The sequence below is a fragment of the Melozone crissalis genome, unplaced genomic scaffold (assembly GCF_028551555.1).
Source record: "Melozone crissalis strain CALT ecotype California unplaced genomic scaffold, PUWL_Pcris_2 ptg000045l_1, whole genome shotgun sequence".
Taxonomy (NCBI): Eukaryota; Metazoa; Chordata; class Aves; order Passeriformes; family Passerellidae; genus Melozone; species Melozone crissalis.
This window is the reverse complement of record NW_026535823.1, coordinates 18551860-18575801: the sequence shown is the minus strand read 5'-3', so window position 1 is coordinate 18575801 and position 23942 is coordinate 18551860. Positions and strand designations below refer to the sequence as shown.

Below are 23942 nucleotides of genomic sequence, written 5' to 3'. Positions count from 1 at the left end.
GGGATTCTGCCCGTGCCGCCCGCCCCGCTAGCGACTCTTCACGGCAAAGGCCGCGCCCGGCTCTCAGTCCCTTCGCCCAGGGCTGGCGGGCAGGCTGACCCGGCCCCGAAGCAGCATGCCGGCTAACCCCGAAGGCCGCCGAGAATGCCGGCAGGAAACCACTGCCCTGACATCAGGGCCAGCCCTCACCCCGCCCTACCCCGCCCGCCGTCCCCTTACGCCAGCGTGGGGCGGGCCGGGGGTGGAGCGGGGCGGGCTAGGGAGGAAGGCGGCCGAGGCGGAACGGGGCCAGGGCAGTCTGGGGCGGGGGCGGGGCGGCGGCCGGCGCCGCTCCCCCGGCCGATCCGGGCCCTGGGCTGACGCCGCGGCTCCGCCAATCGGCTGCGGCCGGGCCAGGCCCGGCACCGCCCCCGGCGGCTCCCACAGGGACGGGCCGGAGCGGCCGCCGCCGCCGCCGCCGCGGGTGCCCGGGCTGAGTCAGCGCCCCCGCCCAACATGAACATCATGGATTTCAATGTGAAGAAGCTGGCGGCTGACGCGGGCACCTTCCTGAGCCGCGCTGTGCAGGTACGAACGGCCCTCCCCTGCCGGGGCCCCGCCGGGACGGGGTTCTGTCGGGGCGGCCCCACGCGAGGACGCCCCAGCCGGGTCGAGGCCGCGGGTGCTCCGCTGGGCCGCCGCCGCCGGGCCTGACGCGGGGCGCTGGCCGGTGCGCCGAGCTCCGCCCCGGGGGCCGGGAGGGGCCGGGCCCGCCGCGGGCTCCCAGCTCGGAGGGAGCGCCCGGCCCGGCTGTGCTGGCGGGGGCGAGGCCGAGGCCGGAGCGTTGGCCGGCCCGGGCGGCGATGGGCTGCTGCGAGAAGTCTCCTCCAGCCGGCCCCTCCGACCGTGGGCTGGGCGGGTCCGGCGGTTCGGCAGGCAGGCTGCACTGCAGCAGCCTCGGGGGGCTGCGGGGGTGACACAGCCCAAGGTCAGACGGGCAGAGAGGGGAGAAGGCGCCGGCACTGGGAGCACGACATGCGCAGGCATCAACTGCCGGGAGGTACGGCCGGACTTTGTGCGTGCGAAGGACAAAGGTGTGTCTCGCCTGAAATAAGCACCTGGGGTTTACTGGCTGCTAGAAACGTGTTCATATCGCTGCCTGATCGGTAAAAATCGAGTTCTCATGCGACACATGAAAGCCCGGTATGTGTCGGCTTAGGCTGTTTGATTTATTTTACTTTTAGTATCGTTTTTCAGCTAGTTTGATAGCCCATTGTTTCAGATTTGGTCTTCCCCTTTCTTCGCAGTAAGGGCATTGTAACTGTCTTTTGTTCCTTAGCGCTTGTCTTGAGCCGTAATCCTCTTTCCTTATATAATCAAACTTGAACAGATTTGCTGCATGGAGATGGGCATCCAAGCAGTATATAGTAATCCACTTTGGTTTCTTATGAGTTCTCACTGAGTCACAGTCAGGTTTGGAATGTGGTGAGCGTTGTTATCTAGTCTCGTCAGTCTGATGTATTGCCCTAAATGTCAATATTCAAGCAGAACCAATGATCAGCAGCACAGCAGAGCTCTGAAAATGCAAACTCGCCAAAAAATATTGTTCAAATTCAAATGAAGTTAAAGCAGTCATTATAGCTTCTCTTTGTGGTGGAGGTAGTTCCATGCTTCCCCCACTGCTCGTGGCTTCTTCCATATTTACCCCCTTCCCAGACCGACTCTTCCTTTCCTGCCTCCACTTTCTCTTTTCTTGTAGGACAAGGAAAAAAAAGGAGATGCAATTTCACCCTTCATTGTAAGATCTTGTGATGGGGCCTTGTGATTTCATTTAAGTGTATGTGTGAAATCCAACATTGTGGTCTTCATTTAGCAATCTTGACGCTGCTGAGAGGATTTATAGAAATATTAATAAGAAATATTAATAATTTTATATACAAATACTCTTATCTGTAATTAATTATAAGAAATAATTCCACACCTATTTTACTGTATTGTAAAGAATCTGTACAAAGTTTTTGAGAACACCTGGCATAGTTTAAAAAGCCTTTTAAACAGCAGCAGTAGTAGTAGTAGTAGTACATCTATGAATAAATTACCTTCTTCTCTATACAGCAGCTGAACTTTCTCATGCCTGCAGTTTGCTTTTATGTAGAACTGCAAATGCCAGAAGCATTTATCAAGATGTGCCTGCTATCAAAGTTGGTTAATCTACATGTGGCAGAAATGCAAACAAACTTGGACAATGCAATTTACTTCTATTGGATTCTATTTCTTACTGGCCACCAAAGAGCTTGTTAAGAATGGAATTGGACAGTCAGAATGCTTCCAGTCCTGTTAAATTCCCAATTGGTAAATTTGTTAGTGACTTAATCTTAAGGCAGGTTCTCCTGAGAGTGCCTGACTTGGAGCAGGGGCTGTGGAGGGATGGGATCTCTGCTGGAGGAGCTGTTGCTCTGAAGGGGGAGGGAAAGCCCTCACTTCCGCCGTTGCTTGCTTCCCTGATGTGAAATGTGGAGCTTCTCCCTGCCTGGGATTGAAAAACAAACTGCTCCTGGATTAGTGAGACTTGGCATGAATTTTGTATCAAGTGAAATGAGTTGTCTGATGGATTTATTTAGCTAAAGGATGTTATATTTTCCTTCACGGTCACTAAAATCACAACTTGGATGAGAACAGCAGAGGTGGTCTTACTGTTTCTGTAAGGAATAACAGGACATCTGAAGAGTTTATCCAGCACTGGTTTGTCCTGTTCTAAAAAGCGGCTTCCTGCCTCCAAAGAGATAGATTTTACAACTTCCCAAGAAAGTTTGGTTTAGCTTTTAATCCTTGTCTGTAGAAGCTTTCCTTAATGTCTAATTATAATTTAAATCTTCTTACTGTAGTTTAAACTCCCTATTTTTGTCCTGTTTCCTCTGGACAGGACTTTTTTTCAATATATTCAAGGTAGATTCAAATCAGAATTTGTTTTGCCTTCAGGTTTTACACGAAGATAATTGACAAACAATTACAAGACATACAAGATTACTTCAATCTTTTAATTTTCTTTATTACCTCTGGACTTCCATTATGGTTAATGTTTTAAAGAACACTGTGCAAAATTGAACAAACTGCTTCACGTGAGAATCCTCAGTACCAAGTTTAGCAGAGGGTTTCTTCATAATGTTACAAATTGCCTTTCCCATATTTTTCTGCCCTTTTTTAAATCTGATAATATGGATGTGCTGGTGAACTTAACAGCTTTCAAATTTGTCCTTAGATTTTTACTGATGACTGGGGAATGGTTATATCTTTTAAAACATCATCTTCAAACTAATATAAGTGACTGGTTAAAATTTGTTCTGGAAAATTATTTCTATGAACTGAATATTTTTAACTTGACTAACTTGCAGTTCACAGAAGAAAAGCTTGGTCAGGCAGAGAAGACTGAACTGGATGCTCATCTGGAGAACCTTCTCAGCAAAGCAGAATGCACTAAGTTATGGACAGAAAAAATAATGAAGCAAACAGAAGTATTATTGCAGCCAAATCCAAGTAAGGAGCCCTTCAGGTTTTTGTTTTCAACTTTTGAATTAATAGATATGCCAGTGTAAGTCTTTACTTCGATAGCTATTGCATAAGGAATGACTAAATACAGCAGTTTTAAAATTTGAAGGCTGCAGTTATGGAAGGCACATTTTGAAGAGCTGGTAAGAATTGGAGTCACTGCCAATTGCTGATGCTTCCTGAGCCTTTCAAATGGGGAAAACTTTATACTGAGCTTTTTAAACTGTTGTATTGGTTCCATACTCTGCTTAGTCTCAGGTTGATTGGATTTATGAATTGTTTAGTGTTTAATTGAATTTCCCATTCTAATTCTAGATATCTTGGATAGCTGTAAGAACTCTGAAGTTCTTTATGGGGTAGATACAGTGGCTCAAGAAACTTCATTACTATTTAATTATTTAAACTCTCTGCACCATACTAATCTGCTTGAAGCAGGCAAGATGAACTAAAATACCTGTCTTTAACAATTCCATTACTGAAGAATTAGCACCCTACTTGAGCAATACAAAAAGTGTCAAATATGATTTCATCACTGTTGAGTCTCTTACTGTAACAGCTACAGAAAAAAGCCATGGGCAGAAGTAATGAAATTTTATGGTGTGTTAATTTTATTTGTTTCTGAAATTGCTGCTATGAGTAGTAATGTTGAGGACGTCAGTTTCAGACTCATCCTACAGTTGTATTAGAGTTTAGAGCTATAGGAATTTGCTTAATGTATAGATCTAGATTTTAAGTCAAGACCTGGTGTCTAGTCAGTGGGTGAACTACTTCACTGAAAAAGTGTAAACCTCCTTTGGGTTTGCTCAAATGATAATTTTATAGAACTGCTATTACTTCTGCACTGAAAACAAATGTTCTCCTTGTAATGACATACTGAGCTAGGATTTATTAGTAAAGGTAAATCATACACTGCTAACACTTCTCTAATGCCAAATGGATAAATTCTTTATTACAGAGATGTTTGAAGTATTACTTTGGAAGTGTGTTGCATCTTTTAGTTCCATAAGAGCAGTATTTTAAAAATAAGCCAACTAATCTTGTGGGAAGGATGCAGCAGAACTTGCAGAAAATTCTAGCTCAAGTTTCTGCTTTTGTCTAGGCCAGAGGAAATAGTTGTCTGTTTCATTCAATTCAGTATTTTAGTATCTCTTGAACTTCTTCAGAAACTTGTCAGCTTTGAATATTGAAGCACTGACTGGAGGCTAGTGGAAGTGTATGCAGAAGTTTCAGTGGAAGGATGATGTATAGTAGTGTCTCAGTTCTGCTCTCCAGTCCATTTTCTTATGGCTAAAAATACTCACCATTGAGCAGTGATCTTTGTGAATGTAACTTCAGCTGTTTGCTGGCCTACTTGGAGAAGGATCACATGCTGCAGGGAGCTGCTTTTGGTGCTTGTTAATGGAGTGACCCTGTCTGGGGGAGGAAAAATCACTTTCAGTCCCATTTATAATTGTACCTATAGATCAGACCCATGTAATAGTCCAATAATTTTAGATTACTTTCCAGTTGTTTTGTGATTTAGTTAAAAATAAATATTATGGCTTGAGTAAAGAAAACAAAAAACTTCTGATAATTTCTGGTTCACTCCTGTTGCCAGGGAATGTGCTGATACCCATAATTGTCTGTCTTAGATTAATTTGTGACCTCCATGAGAGAGTAGTTATTTAATCCACTGCTGTTGAAAGTTGTCTAATTAACAAGTAGTATTAAAGTGGCAGGTTTGTTCACTGGAAAGCTTCTTTGTGGTTGTCTGTACTATTTTGGCTGAAATTAGTTCTTACTGACTGTATAAATAAGGCCAGCTAGGTGAGAAATTAAAGCAGTTGGTCACAGAAATTGGGTATTGCATCTGAGGAGTTTGCTTTTTCAATTACAGAGTCCCTGATTAGGTGTGTGAGGCCTTTCCACCTAAGAAGCTCCCTGTGGCTTAGTATTGTGATAGATGGGTCGTAATACTCAAATAGTCTCAACAAGTTTTTCTGATAATTTTATTCCTCAGACTAAGAAAATATGAGAACATGAAATGAAACCTTTTCTAATAACTTTTAATGGTTTCTTTCAGAATGTTTCAAGGGAGCATGGGAAGGAGGATATAATTTCTGGGGCTATTGAACTTTCAGAATATCTTAATAAGAACTTGGAGTAGTTGATGAACTTAATTCCTACTGCAAATTGTAGTTAACATTTTTTTTTTCTGGAGGGGGAACAAAAGACTGGTTTTTTAAGGATAAGTGTTCTGTTATTGCTCTTACTATGGAGACTTCTGATCAAAATTCTGAGAAGCTGTATAACTATTCTAATGGAGAAGAAAAGTACACATTTTCACTTTCCCAGATGGCTCTAGGAAATACTTGAACATGGCATGGCAAACATGGAACATGGTCAGTTTTCAGGAACAGGATCTCCAGCCTAACATTGTTCACTTAATATTGAGTTTAGTGGCTGGATTTTGGAGTTCTTTTTTTGTGTTCCTTTTTCTTGTTTGCTTGTTTCTCTTTCTAATTTACGCTTTAAATTACAGTAATTATTTCAAATAAACCTTTTTAGATGCCAGAATAGAAGAATTTGTCTATGAGAAGCTGGACCGCAAAGCACCAAGTCGCATGAATAACCCAGAGTTACTAGGCCAGTATATGATTGATGCTGGGAATGAATTTGGCCCAGGAACAGCCTATGGTAAGAAGTAAAAAAATGCACAAATACAGGCTTTTTTAACAATATAAAAATGTATTTCTTGTCTTCCTCTAGATAAAACTATTTCTTGTCTTCCTCTAGATAAAACTGTTGAATGACATTTGTATCAGTTTGAGTTGACTTGCTGTATTACTGAGCATTGGGAGATCAAAACTAAAATTTAAAGTATTGCTCAGTTAATGTGCAAATGCATATTTAGAAGTTTGATTCGATAGGGTGAGGAAAAGCACATCATTTTCCAGTATCTCAAGCTTTTTCCTTGCTACCAACTACTCCTGTCTTAAGATTGTTGTGTAGGAGAGGAAGTTGTTGGATTAAAATAAGTAGGTATGATGTCCAGTTCTGAAAGAGATGTTCACCATGGCGTTGCCATAATATGTGGTCCCATTGAAATCTTGCCTTGACCTGTGATTGATTATAATAAAAACGGTTTGGCTTGTTGTTTGTGTGGATGTTTATTTTGGTGTGGGGTTTTTGTTTGTTTTTATGTTGGGTTTTTTTGGTGTTTAGTTTTGGGGGGGTTGGAGTGGTTTTTCTGGGAAGGGGTTCAGTTTTTTGCACATTATATTCTTTCTTTTGAAGGCCCTTTTCATGGCATTGGATTGTTTTTCATACTGCTGGTCTAAACTTTCCTGACTGTGGCAACCTGTTTTGTTAACCTCCTGCCTGAACAATATGATTAACATATTTTTTCCTTTGCAGGAAATGCACTCATTAAATGTGGAGAAACACAAAAGCGAATTGGGGCAGCAGACAGAGAACTCATTCAAACTTCTGCTATAAACTTTCTCACTCCCCTAAGAAACTTTATTGAAGGAGACTACAAAACTATTACTGTAAGTTGAATTGTACATTTTTCAGAATTTCAGACTAATTGTAATTGTCAGTCTTCAAAATGTAGTAGTAGATAATGGTGCATTATTACTTTCCTCCAGGTAATACAGAAAAAATCAAGTGAAATTTGTGTTTTTTGCCGAGGTAAAAACATGATAATGATGAAAACGTTAGTTTGGTAACCATTGTTCTATAAGAAGTATGCATATTGAGCATAAGATGTATGAGAATAATTAGGATCTAATTCTGCCTCTCCAACTGAAGAACTTTTATTTACATGATACTTCATTAAAAGCCTTTCCAAGCAGACAGTCTTTTGCTTGTATGTATACTCATTCTCACAAACGAACCTAACTCACTTTCAGAAAGAACGTAAACTGTTACAAAATAAAAGACTGGATTTGGATGCTGCAAAAACCAGACTGAAGAAGGCAAAAGTTGCAGAAGCTCGAGCTGCAGTAAGTAGAGGGTTTTTTTCCAGTTGGTCCGTAACTTTCAGATGGATTGATACATATTTATCAACTTGACTGCTTGGTTATGTTTCCAGTCCTACCTTCTTACCCTGGTTGTTTTTCTAGGTACTTTTGTAAGAAATGCCTTAGTGGAACACAAGGAAACAGAAGTGAGTTACTGATCAAGGTGTTAGTCTTCTACTTTTAAATATTCCATCAAGTTAGACTGACTTACTCTCTTCTTGTTTTATAGTAGATGAGCCTATATTGTCAAAAATTAATTGATACAACCTGCCAATATGGGTGTAAATACAAATACTTGAATCTCTGCAAATGTTGAAGTGTGGGTGTGAAGTGTGTGCTTTCAACTGATGAGCCTATCTATACTTAACTCCTCTCTGTCAAAAATATTTGCAGTTTCTCTTTATGTGTTGCTTACTATTTTACACCACCAAACAGAGGTGAGACGCTTCAACTTGGATGACTTGAACCATTCTGAGTCCCTCAAAAATGCTTATTCAAGGAGATGAAATTGAAAAAGAAGGTTACTGCTTTTTAAACTCTTAAAATGCTCTAAATGAAGGAATGGACTGTTGACTATGTAGTTTCATCAGGGTATATTTGCAGTATTTTCATAGCTATCTTTTGACTTCTTTCCTAAAGATTCTGCAGGTAATGATGGATAGTGATTTCTCCTGTAAGGGTTCATACAGTAAGGGTCATGCAAATATAGAAATCCAGTTAATTTAAATACACAGGGACAGTGTACGTGATGGAGAGGCAGAAGGACTGACAGATTTTGCTGGCTTTTCAAAATGGGTGTTTGTCCTGAAGGATCTGAGACATTGTCTTGAGCTTTGAAGTGCATCTTTGCAATGACAATCCATCTAAAAACCAACATGATCTCTACCTGACAGTTCTGCTCTTGTGTGTTAGTCCATGTCATGCACACTGTCCCTCTGTATTTAAACTATCTGTATTTTTAAATCTGTGCATGCATTTTCCCTTGTGTAAATTCTCTGCAAAAAGGGTCACTTCTCTATTTGTCAAGCTTTCTTAATTTGTAAGACTAACTGTGGAGAACAGAGAAGGTTTTGATCAGCAAGCAGTGCAATTTTGAAGCAATGGATAGAGGAGCATTGGATAGTAAACTATTCCTTTGCTTGACTTTGTTCAGAGTTAAGTGAAAAAAAGTGGTTTTATTATTAGCTTCCTTTGTGGTATGGTAGCAGGTATGGACTTTGCTTTCTAAAGCAATGAGAGTTGTTCCCCTTGAGCTTGGTATTAAAATTATATATATATATATATAAAATACTGAATTTTTAATTCATCACCAGTGCAGTCATTCAGAGCTTGGTGCCAATTGCTGCTGCTCCTATTTTATCCTAAGTATTCATACAGCAAGTATGCAGTTTTATGCACATAATTTAGTGCTGGAAGAGCATGAAACCCTAAACCTCTTCACTATTTTGCTTATGCTTTGCTGTCAAAATGTAATTAAAATTAATGTGCATGTGTAGGAAGTATCAGATTGTAGAATGCCAGCAGAAATAACAAAATTGCAGCTCTTCTTTATCCTCTGCATTGTAGAAGTGAGAACTAACCTGCATGTAGGTGTGATGCAAATGGGTTAGATTCTGCTGGCTCCCTTATTTATAAAGGAAGAAACCTAACAAACAGGGCTGGACTGATAGGTTAGTGTAGTGTATTGAGCTATGATACAAATTTTTGTGCTTTACTATTTTCTCTGACAGGTTAAAGTGCTAAATTTTATCTACATGTGATTACATATTTTTATAACTGGGAAAAATAATTTGAAAATTGCTTGTCCCATGCTTACTGTACAACTGAATCAGCTTATTTCAGTATTTAAAATCAAAATCTAAACTGTTTTATTTATCTATATTTACTTCACAATCTTGTTTCTCTTAAACTTGCAGTGCTTTGTGCTGATAATCTATTTGCCTGCTATATTTGCAGTTTTTTAACTTGCCTTTGTTTTTTATCTATACACTTAAGCAACTAAACATCTCTCAGCCTGAAGAGAATAACATTATGGTAAATGTCTCTTACATGCTCAACTTGCTGCATGTAAAATGGCTAAAGGTTTGTTGGCCTCCTGTGTTCATTCATTTTCCAGTCAAATGTTTCCTCTTGCTATCCAGCTCATTTTGTTGTTTTCCATTTGAAAATGGATTGGTGAAATGCACTAAATACACTTATGTCAGTACAGCATTGGATGTTATTTTTATCAGAGTATTTCTGATAATTTGAAATACACAGTATTCTAATTTCTGTGATTTTATGAATGTAAACTTATTATATAAAGGAGCTATTTTTTCACTTCTGAAATTATTTTCAGCTATTAGAGGAAAGAAATTATTGAGTTTTCCTGTCTTTTTAATATGAGTGAAAGTGAATTATGTGAAACAGACAGGAATATGTAGAAATTATTCCCTTCAAGCAATGTGTTAAAAAGAACTACAACTGAATAATGTCACAGGAGTTAATGGCTTAACTTAAAATGCAATATATACCAAACTTGTTGCAGAGACTCTCCAGTGCAGCTGGTTTTAGCCCTATAGTTGTGAAAGTGGAAGAGAAAGGGATTGATTAGTTCTGTGCAGAATAGACTGTGCTGTCCAGCCTGTTCTGGTTGGGGTTTGGATCTGCACAGCATATTGGGTCTCATCTCAATTTAGTGTTCCAGATTTCTCAGCTGTGAGCAGATAAAAAATGAGCAAATAAACTTGTTTGTTACAGTTTGCTCCTGCATCCTTTATACACATTTCTTCCTACTCCTGATTGTGTCATCATCTTACAATGGCAGAAGATGAAAATTAAAGAACCACATTGCAAGAGGGAATTGAAAGAGCAAGCTGAAGTAATTAACTTTTGGACTAAATCCCTTGCAGTTCTATGATTTTGCTGTGCTGCTTGCTACTACTCTAATACTCAATGTGAGATACCTCTGTAGCAGTTTCAATTAAATTTAGATTTCAGTCAAAGTGCTGTGAAATAGAAAACTGGTAATGAAATTAGCAAGAGAAAGCATTCATCTGTTTCAGTGTGAAAATGAGAATAACTTTCCATAGTTTTCCATTATTATAACACATTAAGGTAACTTTAATTCCTCCTAAGGTAATTTGGTTTGTCTGATTCACGTCATTTTTTGAAGTAGTTATGTCTTGTGTTGTAATAGCTTGTTTTAAGTAGATTCTTGTAATACAAGTCACACTCTCCTCCGTATCTAACTTGTTTCATAGAGGTAATGCTATCCATATTCATAGTAGATTCATTGTGTATGAAGGGCTTTGGGCAACTGACTTGTAGCACTCCTCAAATCCCTGTGAAGTTCTGAGGACAGAAAAGTACTTAAAAGCCAAAGTGTGATTACATACTATAATAGAGTGCCACCAATGTCTAAGTTTGTATGTTTTTATTTTCTCCTCCCCCAATCTTAATGCTGACTAGATATGGGCTGAGGAAGTGACAAAAGTAAGTAAACAATTTTAAAATTGCAGAATTCTGAAATCATAACTTGTGCTGGTCTGCTGTAATAAGGGACATTACATGTTGTTGATTTCAGTCTGATGCTGGCAGCCTGATGCATTAGATCAGAGTACACTGGGCCCTTCCAGGGCCTTTCAGGTTTCAGTGGCAAAACAATTCCTGGGGCTTGTTTTCTAGTAAGCTGTCTCTGGCTGTCACTCAGCACCAGTACTAAATGGTTCTCATGGGACAAGATACAATAGACTACTACAGGACTTCTCTCAAAATTTACTGGTATGATATCCTCATCAGAACAAGCTTATTTGAAAAATGTGAGAAGTATTTGGGTCTAGTAATCTAAACTCTCCTGAAAACAACTGATCTTCAAGTTTTACCCAGAACATGGAGCACCTCACCTTTCTCCCCAGTGTCACTAGATCTTCAGCAGCCTAAGTTAGGGGGTAGGCACATCTGAGAAGTGCACCTGTCCTGAAAGCTGGTTTGGAAGTTTAGCATTAGCCTTGGGATGGGTGTTGCAGCCTGCTCTGTTGTGCCACCCCTTGGCCAGGGACAAACTCAGAGGAGCTAATGGGCTGTTGGGCAGTGGCTGCTGTGGTGCCTTGAGAAGGGCCATTCATTTTTCATAGGCTCACTGCCTCTGACAAACCAGCATTGGCAGCAGGCTGTGAGGGGGTGTGCTAGCAGGGAAGGAAGGGTTTCTTAGTGGATTTCTGTAGAGGAGGGGTAATTAAAGTTATGTCAATAGAAGGACAGCAGGGGCTTTGGAGTATGGTTTTTAATGGGGAGCTAGCTAGGCAGCTGTGGGAGGTGTAGGGAGAAGCTGGGATATTTCAGCTTCAAGTGAAATCTTGGGAGTTGTGGGAATTGCTCTTCCAGCTTTCTGTGAGTTGTGGTGCACAGAGGTGAGGATGAGTGTGAGTGAGTTCAGAGGGAAGGAGGCATTTAAAGTAAAAGGAGGGTTACCTGTAAAAGGAGGATGAGGTCAACTTTGATCCTAAAATTTGAGAATTATTTAATGAATTAAGTAAAGTAACATTTGAAAGCAGGAAACCCCTCTGCTGGTCCTATATTGGGGAACAAATGGCAGGGAAAGAATACTGCTGTATTGAAAACTAATCTTGAAGCTATTTGCTTTTCAGAGACAAGAACAAGCAATTTTAAGGGTAGCAAAATTTAACAGATTATGTCTTGGAAAGAAGAAATACTACAAAGTGCTTAACTTTGTGCTATAGCATAAAAAAGACAAAAAACTTTAGCTTTTGTAATAAATGATGTAATTCAAGGTCCTCTTTTTTATGTACTATATAAATAGCAGAGACTGTTGAGAAGAAATGACAATATTATGTACTGCCAACTGAGCAGTAATCCATCCACGTTTCTAAAGGCAATCTGTCCTTCTGTGTTTGAGAGTTGGAGGAGGGGATTCATAAATGTTTTCAATTTAAAATAAGCTTCCCAGCAAAGAATTCAGACCATCCAGTCATCTCTGGCTCACTTATGTGGGTTTTTTTGAGTTAGAATAAAAGATGTGCGTGGTGGCACAAATGACAAACTTTCTTCAGTTTAGCTTCCACTAACTCTGTATTTCAGAAGGAATATTGAATACTAGGCACAGGTGTGTATCTAATACCAGTGTTTTACTCAAAGCGTGTCTGGTAAAACAACATTAGCAAGGTCATTTTATTTCATATGCTTTTATGTGTGTTGTCCCTTCACTGCAGGATTGCACAGTATTTCTAAGAGGTCCTGTACCTCTGTGTGAAATCTGGGGAGATTATTTACATATGAGTACTCAGATTCAAAACCTGGGGTCATATTCTGTAATTGCAGAGCAAGTATGATTTTGAGGGATCTTCATGAGGCGTACCTAGTGAGGCCTTTTAATGATCCTAAAATCACAATACAACTGCAGCTGGGAAGTTTACTCTTGTATTTTTGAGCTCTTCACTCTGTTCAGAAATAAAGGTGATCAGGCCATAAACTCCCCAGATTAAAAGTCACTTGGTTTTCACCTTTACCCCAAGGTGAAGAATGGATGTGCTGTCCTGGTACAGTTCACTTAGCAGTACTGAAAATAGGGATGGGCAAAACTCATTAGAGACATCACTGCATCATTCAGTTAATGTAAATCTCTATAAAACCAGTCCATTGGGCTTATGTAAATGTATTATAAGTCACTCTGTACTAAGTTAATATGTGTTACCACATTACCTACTTTTCCTTTTTTTTACAGAAAGTAGTTGATTTGCTAGAATGTTGTTGAAACAAATGTAATTATTTTGATGGATATGTCCCCTTCTAAGTTCCTGTTCTCCTGTATTTACTTACCTGGCAGGGAGACAGAAACACATTGGCAACTGTTGACTTCAGAGAAGCAAGAGACAAAGCTATTTCTCTCCAGATAAATTATTTACTTATTGCTTTGATAGGTTTTTAAAAGAAAATTAAAATGTTGCTTTTCTTCCCCTCTTGACTATCAGATTAGCTTTTTTCATCTGTTTGTTCTTACATTTCTCTCAAAGACTGACAGATAGATTTCACTGCTGCTAATTGAAATTTAATCAGAAAATTCCAAGCAAAGATTCTTTCCTCAACAAACTTTGGAGACCTAATTAATTTGAAACTTGATACTAACACTGCTATCTCAGTTTTGAGTAGGAGGCACACGGTTCTCTTTAGGAACTTCTTCAGTGTTTAATTACTGTGTAAGCTCTTCCAATTGCCGTGACTTTTAGGTAACTGTGTCATTCTTCTGTGCTCTTTTCTGAGGTTCCATGTGACTTTTCATACTGATTAACATTAGCTGAGTGGAAGAGCAGGATGGTTGCAAACACATAAAATGCTTTTGAAACTGGTGTTTTAACTGGTATCACCTCATTTTTTTCACCTGGTATCACCTCAATTTTCCTGAAAATATATTTCTCCTTTCTGAGAATAATAATTGCTGCACCTTGGACCTAATGCAGGTTTTTGCCCTTGGGTTTGTTTTTAGAAACAAGGCACTAAATGAATATAAGCATTGAGGTGAGGTAATCCAGATTCCAGGCTGAGGACATTCTGTCTTGGAGCAATGAATCTTAGAGCACATATTCTGTATATGTGTATTTTGTGTAATTTTTTTCTTCCCTCCCCAGAAAAAAGTACTCTAAAGTAATTTTGGCTGTGCTAGATGGAAGTAATTTAAAACTTAAAAATATTTCAGAATTATATGTAACAGGGAATAAATTTGAATTATTGAAATATGAAACTTGTATTATGTAATTTTTAATAGAGATTTTACTCTAATCGTAGCACCAAGTGTTAGAACATTTTGTATAGTTCAGGTTTATTTATTTCAAAGATTCCTTGATTACAAACTCCAGAAATAATTGTAGTAGTTTGGTGGCCAGTGTAAGGCATTAAATTATGAGATATTCTGGTAAAACTTCACATCAAAGATGTATGTACAGCTGATTGCTGTGCAGTTACATGGCAAAAATAATGTCAGATTTACCCTGAATTATTTCATCAGAGACCCGTTCAGTTGATCTATAGAAAAAAATTACATTATTCTTGGCTGCCATTGGTATGCTGACAAAACCCCTGGTGCAGACGTGGTTGTGCCAGTGAACACTTGATTTGTTATTGTGAGAGGTGGGGTAATAATGCTGGCAAAGAAATGCCTTTCTTTTGCATATGCAGTAGGTGTCTGATAATAAGCTGCCTGCTGTGTACACAGGGCCTCCACGTTTCTGAAGCCAGAGTGCAATTACTGGTTTTGCCTAGTAAAGGTCTGCAAAGAAAAGCCCATTTCAAACACCTAATTCATGCATTTGTGTGAGCAGCTGTGCATCAGGTGGGACTGTTGCAGTGGGCAGGTGTGGCACAGAGCACTGTACCAGTACCTGATGTGCATTCTTGGCTTTAGTCTGAACAGGAGGTGCGAATCACTCAGAGTGAATTTGACCGTCAAGCAGAGATTACCAGACTGCTGCTGGAAGGAATCAGCAGCACACATGTGAGTACCCAAAGGGTGTTGAGGAGGAAAGGCAATATCAGGTGCCTTCTAAAGAAAGCTGCTGTAAACTACTTGGGAACTCTGGTCTGTGAGGTTTCACTTCAGTGCATTAAAGCATTAAACCACAAGGGTTGGGGTTTTTTTTTAATTCTAATTTAATATTCACTGAATTTAACTTTACTTTCCCATTAACCTTCAGAATGCAGAAGTTTTCATTTTCATTCTTTATACCCAGCTTCCCATTCATCAGATCAATTGAGTGTTGAAACCATAAAAATGTTTACTCAAGTATGTTAATTTTTATGACATTTTATTCTGTTTGCCTGGTAAATCCAGGCACACTGTGCCTATCTGGTGTTTTTCCCTATGTGCCAGTATTGGCATTAGCACCTGACCAGGTGCCTACTCCTTCTAATGCACCTGGGTGCCCTTGTGGACTGAACTCTTGAATTCTTTGCTGTGTTACAGGCACATCATCTCCGCTGTCTGAATGACTTTGTGGAAGCTCAGATGACCTATTATGCACAATGTTACCAATATATGTTGGATCTCCAGAAACAACTTGGAAGGTAGTAATACTGTATAAACTTCAGGAAAAAGCTGTTTTTAATAAATGCTTATTAATAGTAGGAAAACGTAACTGAGAGAACAGTGGTGGACATACAGGCATGCTGGACTGAAAGGAAATGTATCTGTTCTCAGGCAATTAATATGTAATTACCCAGTGCAACTACTTCCCTAAACCTACACACAGCACTAAGGCTTTTTGAGAGTTGATCTATTGAGATTTTATATATTGTGTAATTGAGGAAAGTAAGCTCTTGGTAACCTCATTAAATGTGACAAAAAGAAATTTCTAGAGCTTTATTTGTAGTCTCAGTATTTCAGTTGTCTTATGCTTCATGCTACTAAACCACTGTGCAATGTGGGAAGAGTTTTTATACTTCCTATAAATTCCTGTTGCCTCTTAATTCACTGCAGGTCATTATCTGATTTTTTGATGAAACCCTGTTCCCCACTCTTAACTGAGTTGCCAGCATAGATAGTGTATAGGGAGAAATCTACTTCATCCTGTCTGTTATCCAGAGCACACACAGTAGAATGAATAAGTTTGTCTTGTTTCGTGGATTTAGCATTTTTAAAGTAAGAGAAGAAGCTGACATTAGTTTTTACTCTTAATCCTTTTTCTGTGATGGGTGGGAATGTAGAGATCCACATACTTACATTTCATAAAGTATCTCTATTCTAATTCTTCACAAATCACCCTTTCTTAGAGTTACACAGATCATGTTGTTTATATGAGTGTATGCACTGAAGAATTGTCTGTACTTAAAAGTTTACTCTAGTGTCTGTTCTGGGTAACTGTCTCTGAGGTATCTGTGTTTATGTTTTCCCTGACAAGGAAGTAAAAACAAAAGTGTTCTTGAGTCCTGCCCTTTTCCTGACTTGTAACTTCCTGTGGCATTTGATTTCCTCAGTTTGTTTAAATGTGTAGTTTAAAGATTTTTTTTAGTCTTGAAAAAGACTAAACTCCTAAATTGTAGTTTAAAGTGTTTAAAATTTTGATGCAAAAAATGCTGCATCTTTAAAGTTACCTCACAGTCTAATACATTCCAGATAGTCAACTATAAAATGTGGTAGCACACAAATACAAGTTATGGAATTGAAAGCTTGAAAACAAACATTTACAGTATTAAGGAAAAGCAAGTATTAAATTAGAAATAGAGTGAAATATATTACGCAACTATTTTTAGAGGATATTTTTAAAATGTGTACTTTTATCCTAGTGTATTTATCAAACAGAAAGTCTTAAACATAATACCCTTATTCTAAGGAAAAACATGTTCCTCTTTAAATTCTGCTTTAGGATGTACAGCTTGTCCCAGAACTGCTGTTTTTGTTTAAAATTTGTGTAAGTTGCTACCAGGTATAAAAAAAGTGTATTTGAAGAAAATAGTGCCTTTAGGAAAACAGAAAGGTGCATCTTTATGTGGCTGTGATCTAATCAGTATTTTTAATAAAATTACTATGACTGGTAGAAAACCAAAAGCATGGAAGCTTTGCAAAATTCTAAATGCCTCTAACAGTGAAATGAAATTTCCCTGCCTATGTGGATTAAAATAGTTATGGTATCAAATCTTGGGTGTGTCTTTCCTTCTTTGTGCAAGGAAATCTGACTGAAGTATCACAGAACACTGGGACAGGGTCTCAGTTGTGCTCCTTGCTTCCATTTATAGGGATGTGGTGTGTAGCCCTTGCAGTAAATTAGCAGATGAGTAGGTTTGTGTTCTGTGCTCCTGAGGTTATGTGGGCACATACAGACCAAGTAAACAACTTAGGCAGCTCAGCCGGTTGTGTGTTGTGCTCTGTTGGTTAACAGGTAGTGCTGAGTTACACAGCTTTTCACACATCTAAGAGTGGTATTGTGCAATATTCTCACATAAAAGCCAAGAACTGTGAAGGATCTGAGTTTTGTTTTGAGGTTGTTGATGGACCAGAGGCATTCAGCCTCTAAGTGAGATCAGTTTGTTACTTAAAACAGAAACCTGGTTCTCAGAGGAGATGCATATGATATTTTACCTGGGTCAGAATCTAGGGCATACACCCCTTCCTGGTTCCAAAGCTGAGCGCTGATCTTCCTGATGTACTCTCCAGAGGCAGCTGTAAGGAGGGTGGGGGGAAAACTTGTACTCAGTTCTCTTTATACAAATAGACATATTTTTATGGATGTTTCTCTTCAAGGCAGCACCAGCTGCTTATCTCTGTACTACCTTCCCCTCCTGTGAGGCTGGATTGATTCTTTAAATCAAATCTCCCTTTTTTCTTGTTTTCAGTTCCTCAGTATGAACTAAACAAATCTATTTCAAATATTCTGGTACTCTGGCTGCTTTTTCCCTTCCTGATAACTGCTTTTGCTCTGAAGTTTCTCAGCTTCCCTGACAGACAAATGTTAACTGTGGCATAATTTTTTCAGATTATCTATTACTAGTATCTTACTCTACAAGCTGTGAAACTCCTGTTACTCAAGCATTCAAAATAAAAAACCCTGAACCAGACAATCTCTGTATAGCTGAAGCCTTCCAGCAAAATGCCTTACATATGGCTTTGCAAAAGGAGTGAGACTTAATGCTCCACTGATTGACAGACTGGTTACAAAGTTTTGGCTTTCTGTTCCACTGACTGTACAAACCAGTGACCCTTTGAACTGAGCAGAATAACTTACAGGTAATTACTGTGTTAACTGAGAACAGGTTTAGCAGTATATTGAATAGTCATTTAGCAATATTGAGAAACAGCTGATTGTCATTTAAAACTAAATCCCTCTGGTTGAATGCCAACTAATCATGTAATAAATACATTGTGAGGCACAGCTGAGTTATACCTACAGAAATGTGGGGTTTGGTTTTGACTCCCTTTATTTTGCTTGTTGGATTTGTTCAGGGAACATGATGAACTAGTTTGAAAAACTAATCTAGCAAATGAGAAAAAAAGACCAAAAACATTTGGTGGAGTTGCCTTCTTGGTGAGTTGAACCAGCTCTTTATGGTCTAGTGGGGACAAGGCAAGCCACAGGGAAGTGGGACTTCCTCCTTTGCACAGTAGTAAGCTGCTGCCTAAATTCAGAACAGCTTCCTGAAAGTCTTCCCAATTTTTACATGCAATTTGGTCTGACTGTCAAGGGGCTAGTGCTGTCCTCTGTACTACACTGCTGCTCTCTCCTTTTAGTCAGATACAATTGTGACTGCAAGATAGACATGTTTAAAAAGCTATTCTCATGGAAAGTTGTCTTCCTGATTTTTGGTTAGTTCAGATTGTTGAATCAAAAGCAGCAGATTGCTAGATCTGACTCAAATAGTAGAGAATGAACATCTGTGCTAAAAAGGGGTACAGGAGTGGGTCTGCCCTGTTTGGTGGCACAGTGCATTTGCCAGGTTAAGTATGGTGTGAATCTGGAACCTTATGTGCAGGACTGCTGCAGCTGTTACAGATATGAGCTGCATTAGTTCCACTGTTTATTGTCACATGAACCAAAAATTAGTTGCTGCATTGATGGGTTTAGTTTTTACCTGCATCAGCTCCCTAAAGCAGCTCCTCTTATGATCATAGAGCACCAATAATGCTGCAGACATGGTTAGGAACATACTGATCTGGATTTACGTGGGTACAGTTGCGACTGAGCTGTGCCTTCAGAAAGAGTCTGACTGGGGTGCAAGAGGTGCAAAGGGATGAGGCTGTTTTCTGATGGGTTCATATGCATGGTGTGGATAGATCCTCCTTATGTCAAAGAGCAGGCACGTGAAAGGAGGGGGGAGGCAATATGCCCAAATCCCAGATGTTAATGAAGAGGCATCCATGTAGAAGGACTGAAGAGGGAAGTTATGTGTGGGAATTCACTGGTCAAAAGAATGGAAGGAAATCAAACTGCAGTTCCAGGTCATCATGACTCAGTCTAATTCCTAGTGCTGGCCCTTTTTTACTGCATCAGCTCTGTCACTTTTTAAAACCTCTGTTGACCTGCTCTTTAAAGTGGAATCCAGATGGGTATTAGAACCAAGTAAGGCAGCAAAGGGACAAGAAATTGTTACACCAGCTGTTAAAAAACTGAATTTAGTCAGCCACAGGACTGCATCCCAGAATGTAGGGCAGTGTGACATGAAATGTTCTCAGGGCTCATCATTGCTGGTCCGTTCTTCCTACTCCACTGCCCCAAAATCTCTTGCTGCTTTGCTCTCCTTTTCCTCCTTCCATTTTTCAGTCATGTTATTCTTTGCTTTCCCTTGTATCTGTTCTGTCACTCAGAACAGTTTTTTGTGACTGAGCTCATTAACTAAGTAGGAGATTATACACTTTTTTCTCCTCTTTTTCAGTCAGGTTAATGAATTTAATTGATTTTATGGGAGGGTCTGGCAAGCACTATGGCTGGCACTGAGCAAGTAGCAGCCTGACCCAGAAATGAGGAGCTTAAGTTGATATAAGTTCATTTTTAGTGTAAAAAATATTTTTTGCTTTACAGCTTGAAGTTAGCTGAATCAATGAACTGATTTAGATTACAAAAATAGTTGTGTGGTTTTTCTTGCTTTCAGAGGGAGGCTGTGGTTTTAATTTGCATTATATTGCCCTGATTTGGTTTGTCAGCGCAATCTTTTGTGTAACCACATAATTGAGGAATGAGCAGGAGGAGGTGGAGGCTGCTTTTCCTGGCAGAGCTGTCAAAAGAAATGTTTATCAAAGTACAGTCTGAACTAAGTTTGACCAACAGTGCTTTCTTGGTTTTGCCTTTTTTAAGAGACAAATATCCAGGGTTTTTTAAGGTGACAGTATTCCTTTAAAATTCTATTGATTTGATTTATGCTACTTTTCAGGAACAAGTATCTTTATTTATGTTATAGAACTCTTAGTGCTGCTCTCTTACTTCTATCTACTGGTGTTTATTGCTGATAAAAATAAAAATGCTAATTTAGGCATGGGAGCATGTATAATGCCCTGTGTAAAATGGATTAATTCAGAAATATTTTCTTTTTTTTTTGTCCTCTTACAGCTTTCCATCTACTTTCCTCTCTAACAACAATCAGTCTTCCACAACTCCTGTGCAGAGTGTTTCCTCTCCCTCAGTCTTGGCCTCAACCTCTGCTTCATTGCCTTCATTGCCTTCAGTAAGCAATTCAATGGTTACTTCAGGCCTCAGTGAACTGAAGTCATCAAGTGGCAGCAGAAAAGCAAGAGTTCTCTATGATTATGATGCTGCAAACAGCAGTGAATTATCTCTACTTGCAGATGAGGTAAGAGTTCTCTATGTACCTTAATTATTTGGAAGTAAAGTGGGAATGTTTGTGAGTAGCCAGTTGAGATATGCTACATCAAAAAGTCTGTGTAGTTGATATTTAGAAAACTAAATTTCATTAATACCCTTGGAGCACTGTCCTGTACCTATGTACCCTAATATTCTGTAGTGAGAGCCAACATGTGTGACACCATCTTAGCTTGAAAGAACATTTGCTGGACAGTGAGGATGCAGTTCTGCTGTGTACTTTTCACCGCACCTTTAGCACTATTTTCAATATGATTAGTCTTTTAGACATTGACTATTGCAATTTGGGAAGAATATGAAAATACAACTACTTCTTGCTTTGGTGGTGAAGGTTGTGCTGTGTTTATTCCTGTTCTGGTTCAGTTGCAGTTTTAAGTCAGAGTCTATACAAAGAAGATGGAGGTAGATTGTGACGCACAGTGCATTCACCTGGTAATGTGAATGTGGCTTAATGCTGAAGAAGAACTTGAAAAAAGAATATTCAGGATTTTTGGGTATTTTAGTGTGCATTGCTTCAATATTTTTATTTGACTTTTTTCTTATCTAGAGAGTAACTTAGATAGAAGCTGTGAGCTTGGAATTTCTGTGAAGATGTAGCACATCAACACCATCTGTCTTTCTATCATGCACTCCACAGAAGTTTCTTTTAGGCTGCCTGTTAAGGCTGAGGGTGAATACACAAGTTAAAGCACAATAGAAAATAAACAGTAATGAATAGAATTTCAACAAAAAAAGGTACTTTAAAATATGATACTGTGTCTACTCTTTTCCATGGACCAATGGAATAATTTTTATGAGCATTAGATTATGTTCTGTGGATGCTCATATTAAATTCTCTGTTTAACCTGGTTAATCTCAATTCCAAGACACTGGGAATCACATGTAGATAGACTATAACTCTCTTTCCTGCAAATGAAGTTTATGATGGTGTCTTTCTCTTTTTGTAGGTGATAACAGTGTACAGTATCCCTGGCATGGATTCAGACTGGCTGATGGGTGAAAGGGGAAATCAGCAAGGCAAAGTGCCTATTACTTATTTAGAACTGCTGAACTAAATGGTTGGCCTGAATAGAGACTGTCCATTATGGCAACACCATATTTATATACAATTAACGTTATGTAAGCAGGTTTATGTGTCTTCCATGTTACTGTCTTGAGGGACAAATACCAGCCATTAAAAACTGGCTCTTCTGCCAGCATGGTTGCACGGTCAATACTCTATTCAAACTTAATGTGTTTAAAGCTTTTACTTCATGTGCCAAGAACGTTTCCTACCGATTTGTTTCTACTGAAGTTTTCACTAATACAAGCTTCTACTTTTGAGTAATCTAGATTGAAAGCAGGAGGTACTGTTTTCTACTGAAATTTTTCATTAATGGCAAAGCTTTTCTTCACATAAAATAAACTTATTATGAACTGATGCAGGTGTAATGCATGTTATTTGAATAACCAAAACCAGATGTGACACATAAACCATGTGGTTCTGTTCCCAGCACTTGAGGTGCTCAGATGTGCTGAGGCACACATGGCTTCTGCTGAGTGTCTGGTGCATTTAGTCACCTCTGAAAAGTTAAGGCAAGTTCCCAGTATGCTGAGATTTTAAATTGCACATAGGTGGATTGACACCAAGTAGGGACATACAATTCTGACTGGTTTTTAACCTTGCCTTGTATTTTTTTCATTTAATTGCTTTCCAGAAAAGAGACTAATTCAGTTTGATTAGTAATTATAAAGATTCTTTCAACTGCAAATCAGCCTTTATGTTAAATTAAGCACTGCATTTTGCTAAGCAAATATGCACTGTCTCCCCACATTTAAGTAGTTGTATAGATGAGCATACAATTGTCCAGATTATAGGTTGTAATGAAATTCTGCATCCCCAATTCTTATGCAACAGTTTATTGTCCTGTTCTAATTGGATTCAATTAGTGTTAGGCATTTTGCTTTGCAAGAGAATCTCCTTTCAAGCAGGAAGGAAAAAATGTTTTGAATCTGAAAATGGTTTTATGAAAGGTAGTATTATTTGTAAATAAAATAACATTTTCCTGAACACTGCACCCTTTAGCATTTCATAAGTAGCAGATTTTTAAGGCTGTAAAATGATTTAAAAAGTGTAGTTAAAGGGAATCTTCCTTTCTTTCTTCTACCTTTAGTTTCAGTATAGTTAGTTAAGTGGGTTGGACTTGCAGGAGGAAACTCTGTCCATTGAGAAGGAAATTCTTCTCCTTGCAGATCATGCAGCGTTACCAGGAGTCCACTTTAGCTCTCAGGGAACTCTGGTACCAATGCTTAGCAAACTGCTTCTGATCAGCAGCTTAGTTTAAAATGGTATTTCCTTAAGAAATTTCTAACATTGTCACTGCAAGCATGTAGTGATGAAACATTCAGCAATAGAAATTACTTCAGTGGGATGGATAAAATTATATTAATTTAGGTGTTATGGCTATTTAATTAAAAAGTGATGATTTTTATTTTGAATTTCACTTCCAAAATTACTCTCTCATTTTTAGAGTGCAGAAGTTACATTAGAACAAATATATCACATTGATTCATCTCTTGGGGTAACTGCCAAGAACATCCTAAACTTTTTCTGTCTATTAAATGCAAATATAAGAGACAACAATAATAATAGTTAGTGATTAAGTAGAAATAACCATGAATCATTCATGATGCATTAAATAAAATTAATAGGAAGATAAAACCCTACAGTTTAGAAGTAAAAAGACTGAGCCATTTCACCATAGTGATGATCTGCAGTCCTCTCTAATGTGAACTGCAATCAAATGTGTTTAAATTAAAATCAATATTGTTCATTTGACTTAATTTTTAGAATATTCCAGATAATTAAAAAAAAATTACTCTGCTATACTGGACTATTTACTGTGTATTTAAGTGAGTGCAAGAAAATGTTACAGAGCAGCGTGTTAAATGATGATGGAGATTTTGTGAAATGAGTAGTATAGCTATGTGAAGGCAACATTTAGCAGCAGCCTAAATTTTTGTTATGTGTCAACAGCTTAAGCTGTGTGTGAGAGAAATTGAAGTTGACCCTCTGTCTAAAAAAGCTGAAAATCCATATTTTCAGTTCTCCCTGTGTTTGTTTAATTTTAGCCCAAAA

The 23942-nt window shown here is 38.8% G+C and overlaps 1 protein-coding gene across 3 annotated transcripts; it reads left to right on the top strand.

Moving 5' to 3' along the window:
- Nucleotides 1-405: 405 nt before the first annotated feature.
- On the top strand, nucleotides 406-22244 carry SH3GLB1 (SH3 domain containing GRB2 like, endophilin B1). 3 transcript variants are annotated; one of them, XM_054285922.1, is made up of 11 exons: nucleotides 406-567; nucleotides 3372-3513; nucleotides 6073-6201; nucleotides 6922-7055; nucleotides 7419-7511; nucleotides 9525-9563; nucleotides 10980-11003; nucleotides 14926-15015; nucleotides 15484-15584; nucleotides 20555-20795; nucleotides 21772-22244. In XM_054285922.1, exons 1-11 carry the CDS (start codon nucleotides 496-498, stop codon nucleotides 21877-21879), a joined length of 1173 nt encoding a protein of 390 aa, XP_054141897.1. In that variant the 5' UTR covers nucleotides 406-495; the 3' UTR covers nucleotides 21880-22244. The 3 variants fall into 3 exon arrangements, with proteins under 3 accessions (XP_054141897.1, XP_054141896.1, XP_054141898.1); XM_054285921.1 differs by having other exon boundaries at nucleotides 9525-9611; XM_054285923.1 differs by lacking the exons at nucleotides 9525-9563; nucleotides 10980-11003.
- The last annotated feature ends 1698 nt before the right edge of the window (nucleotides 22245-23942 follow it).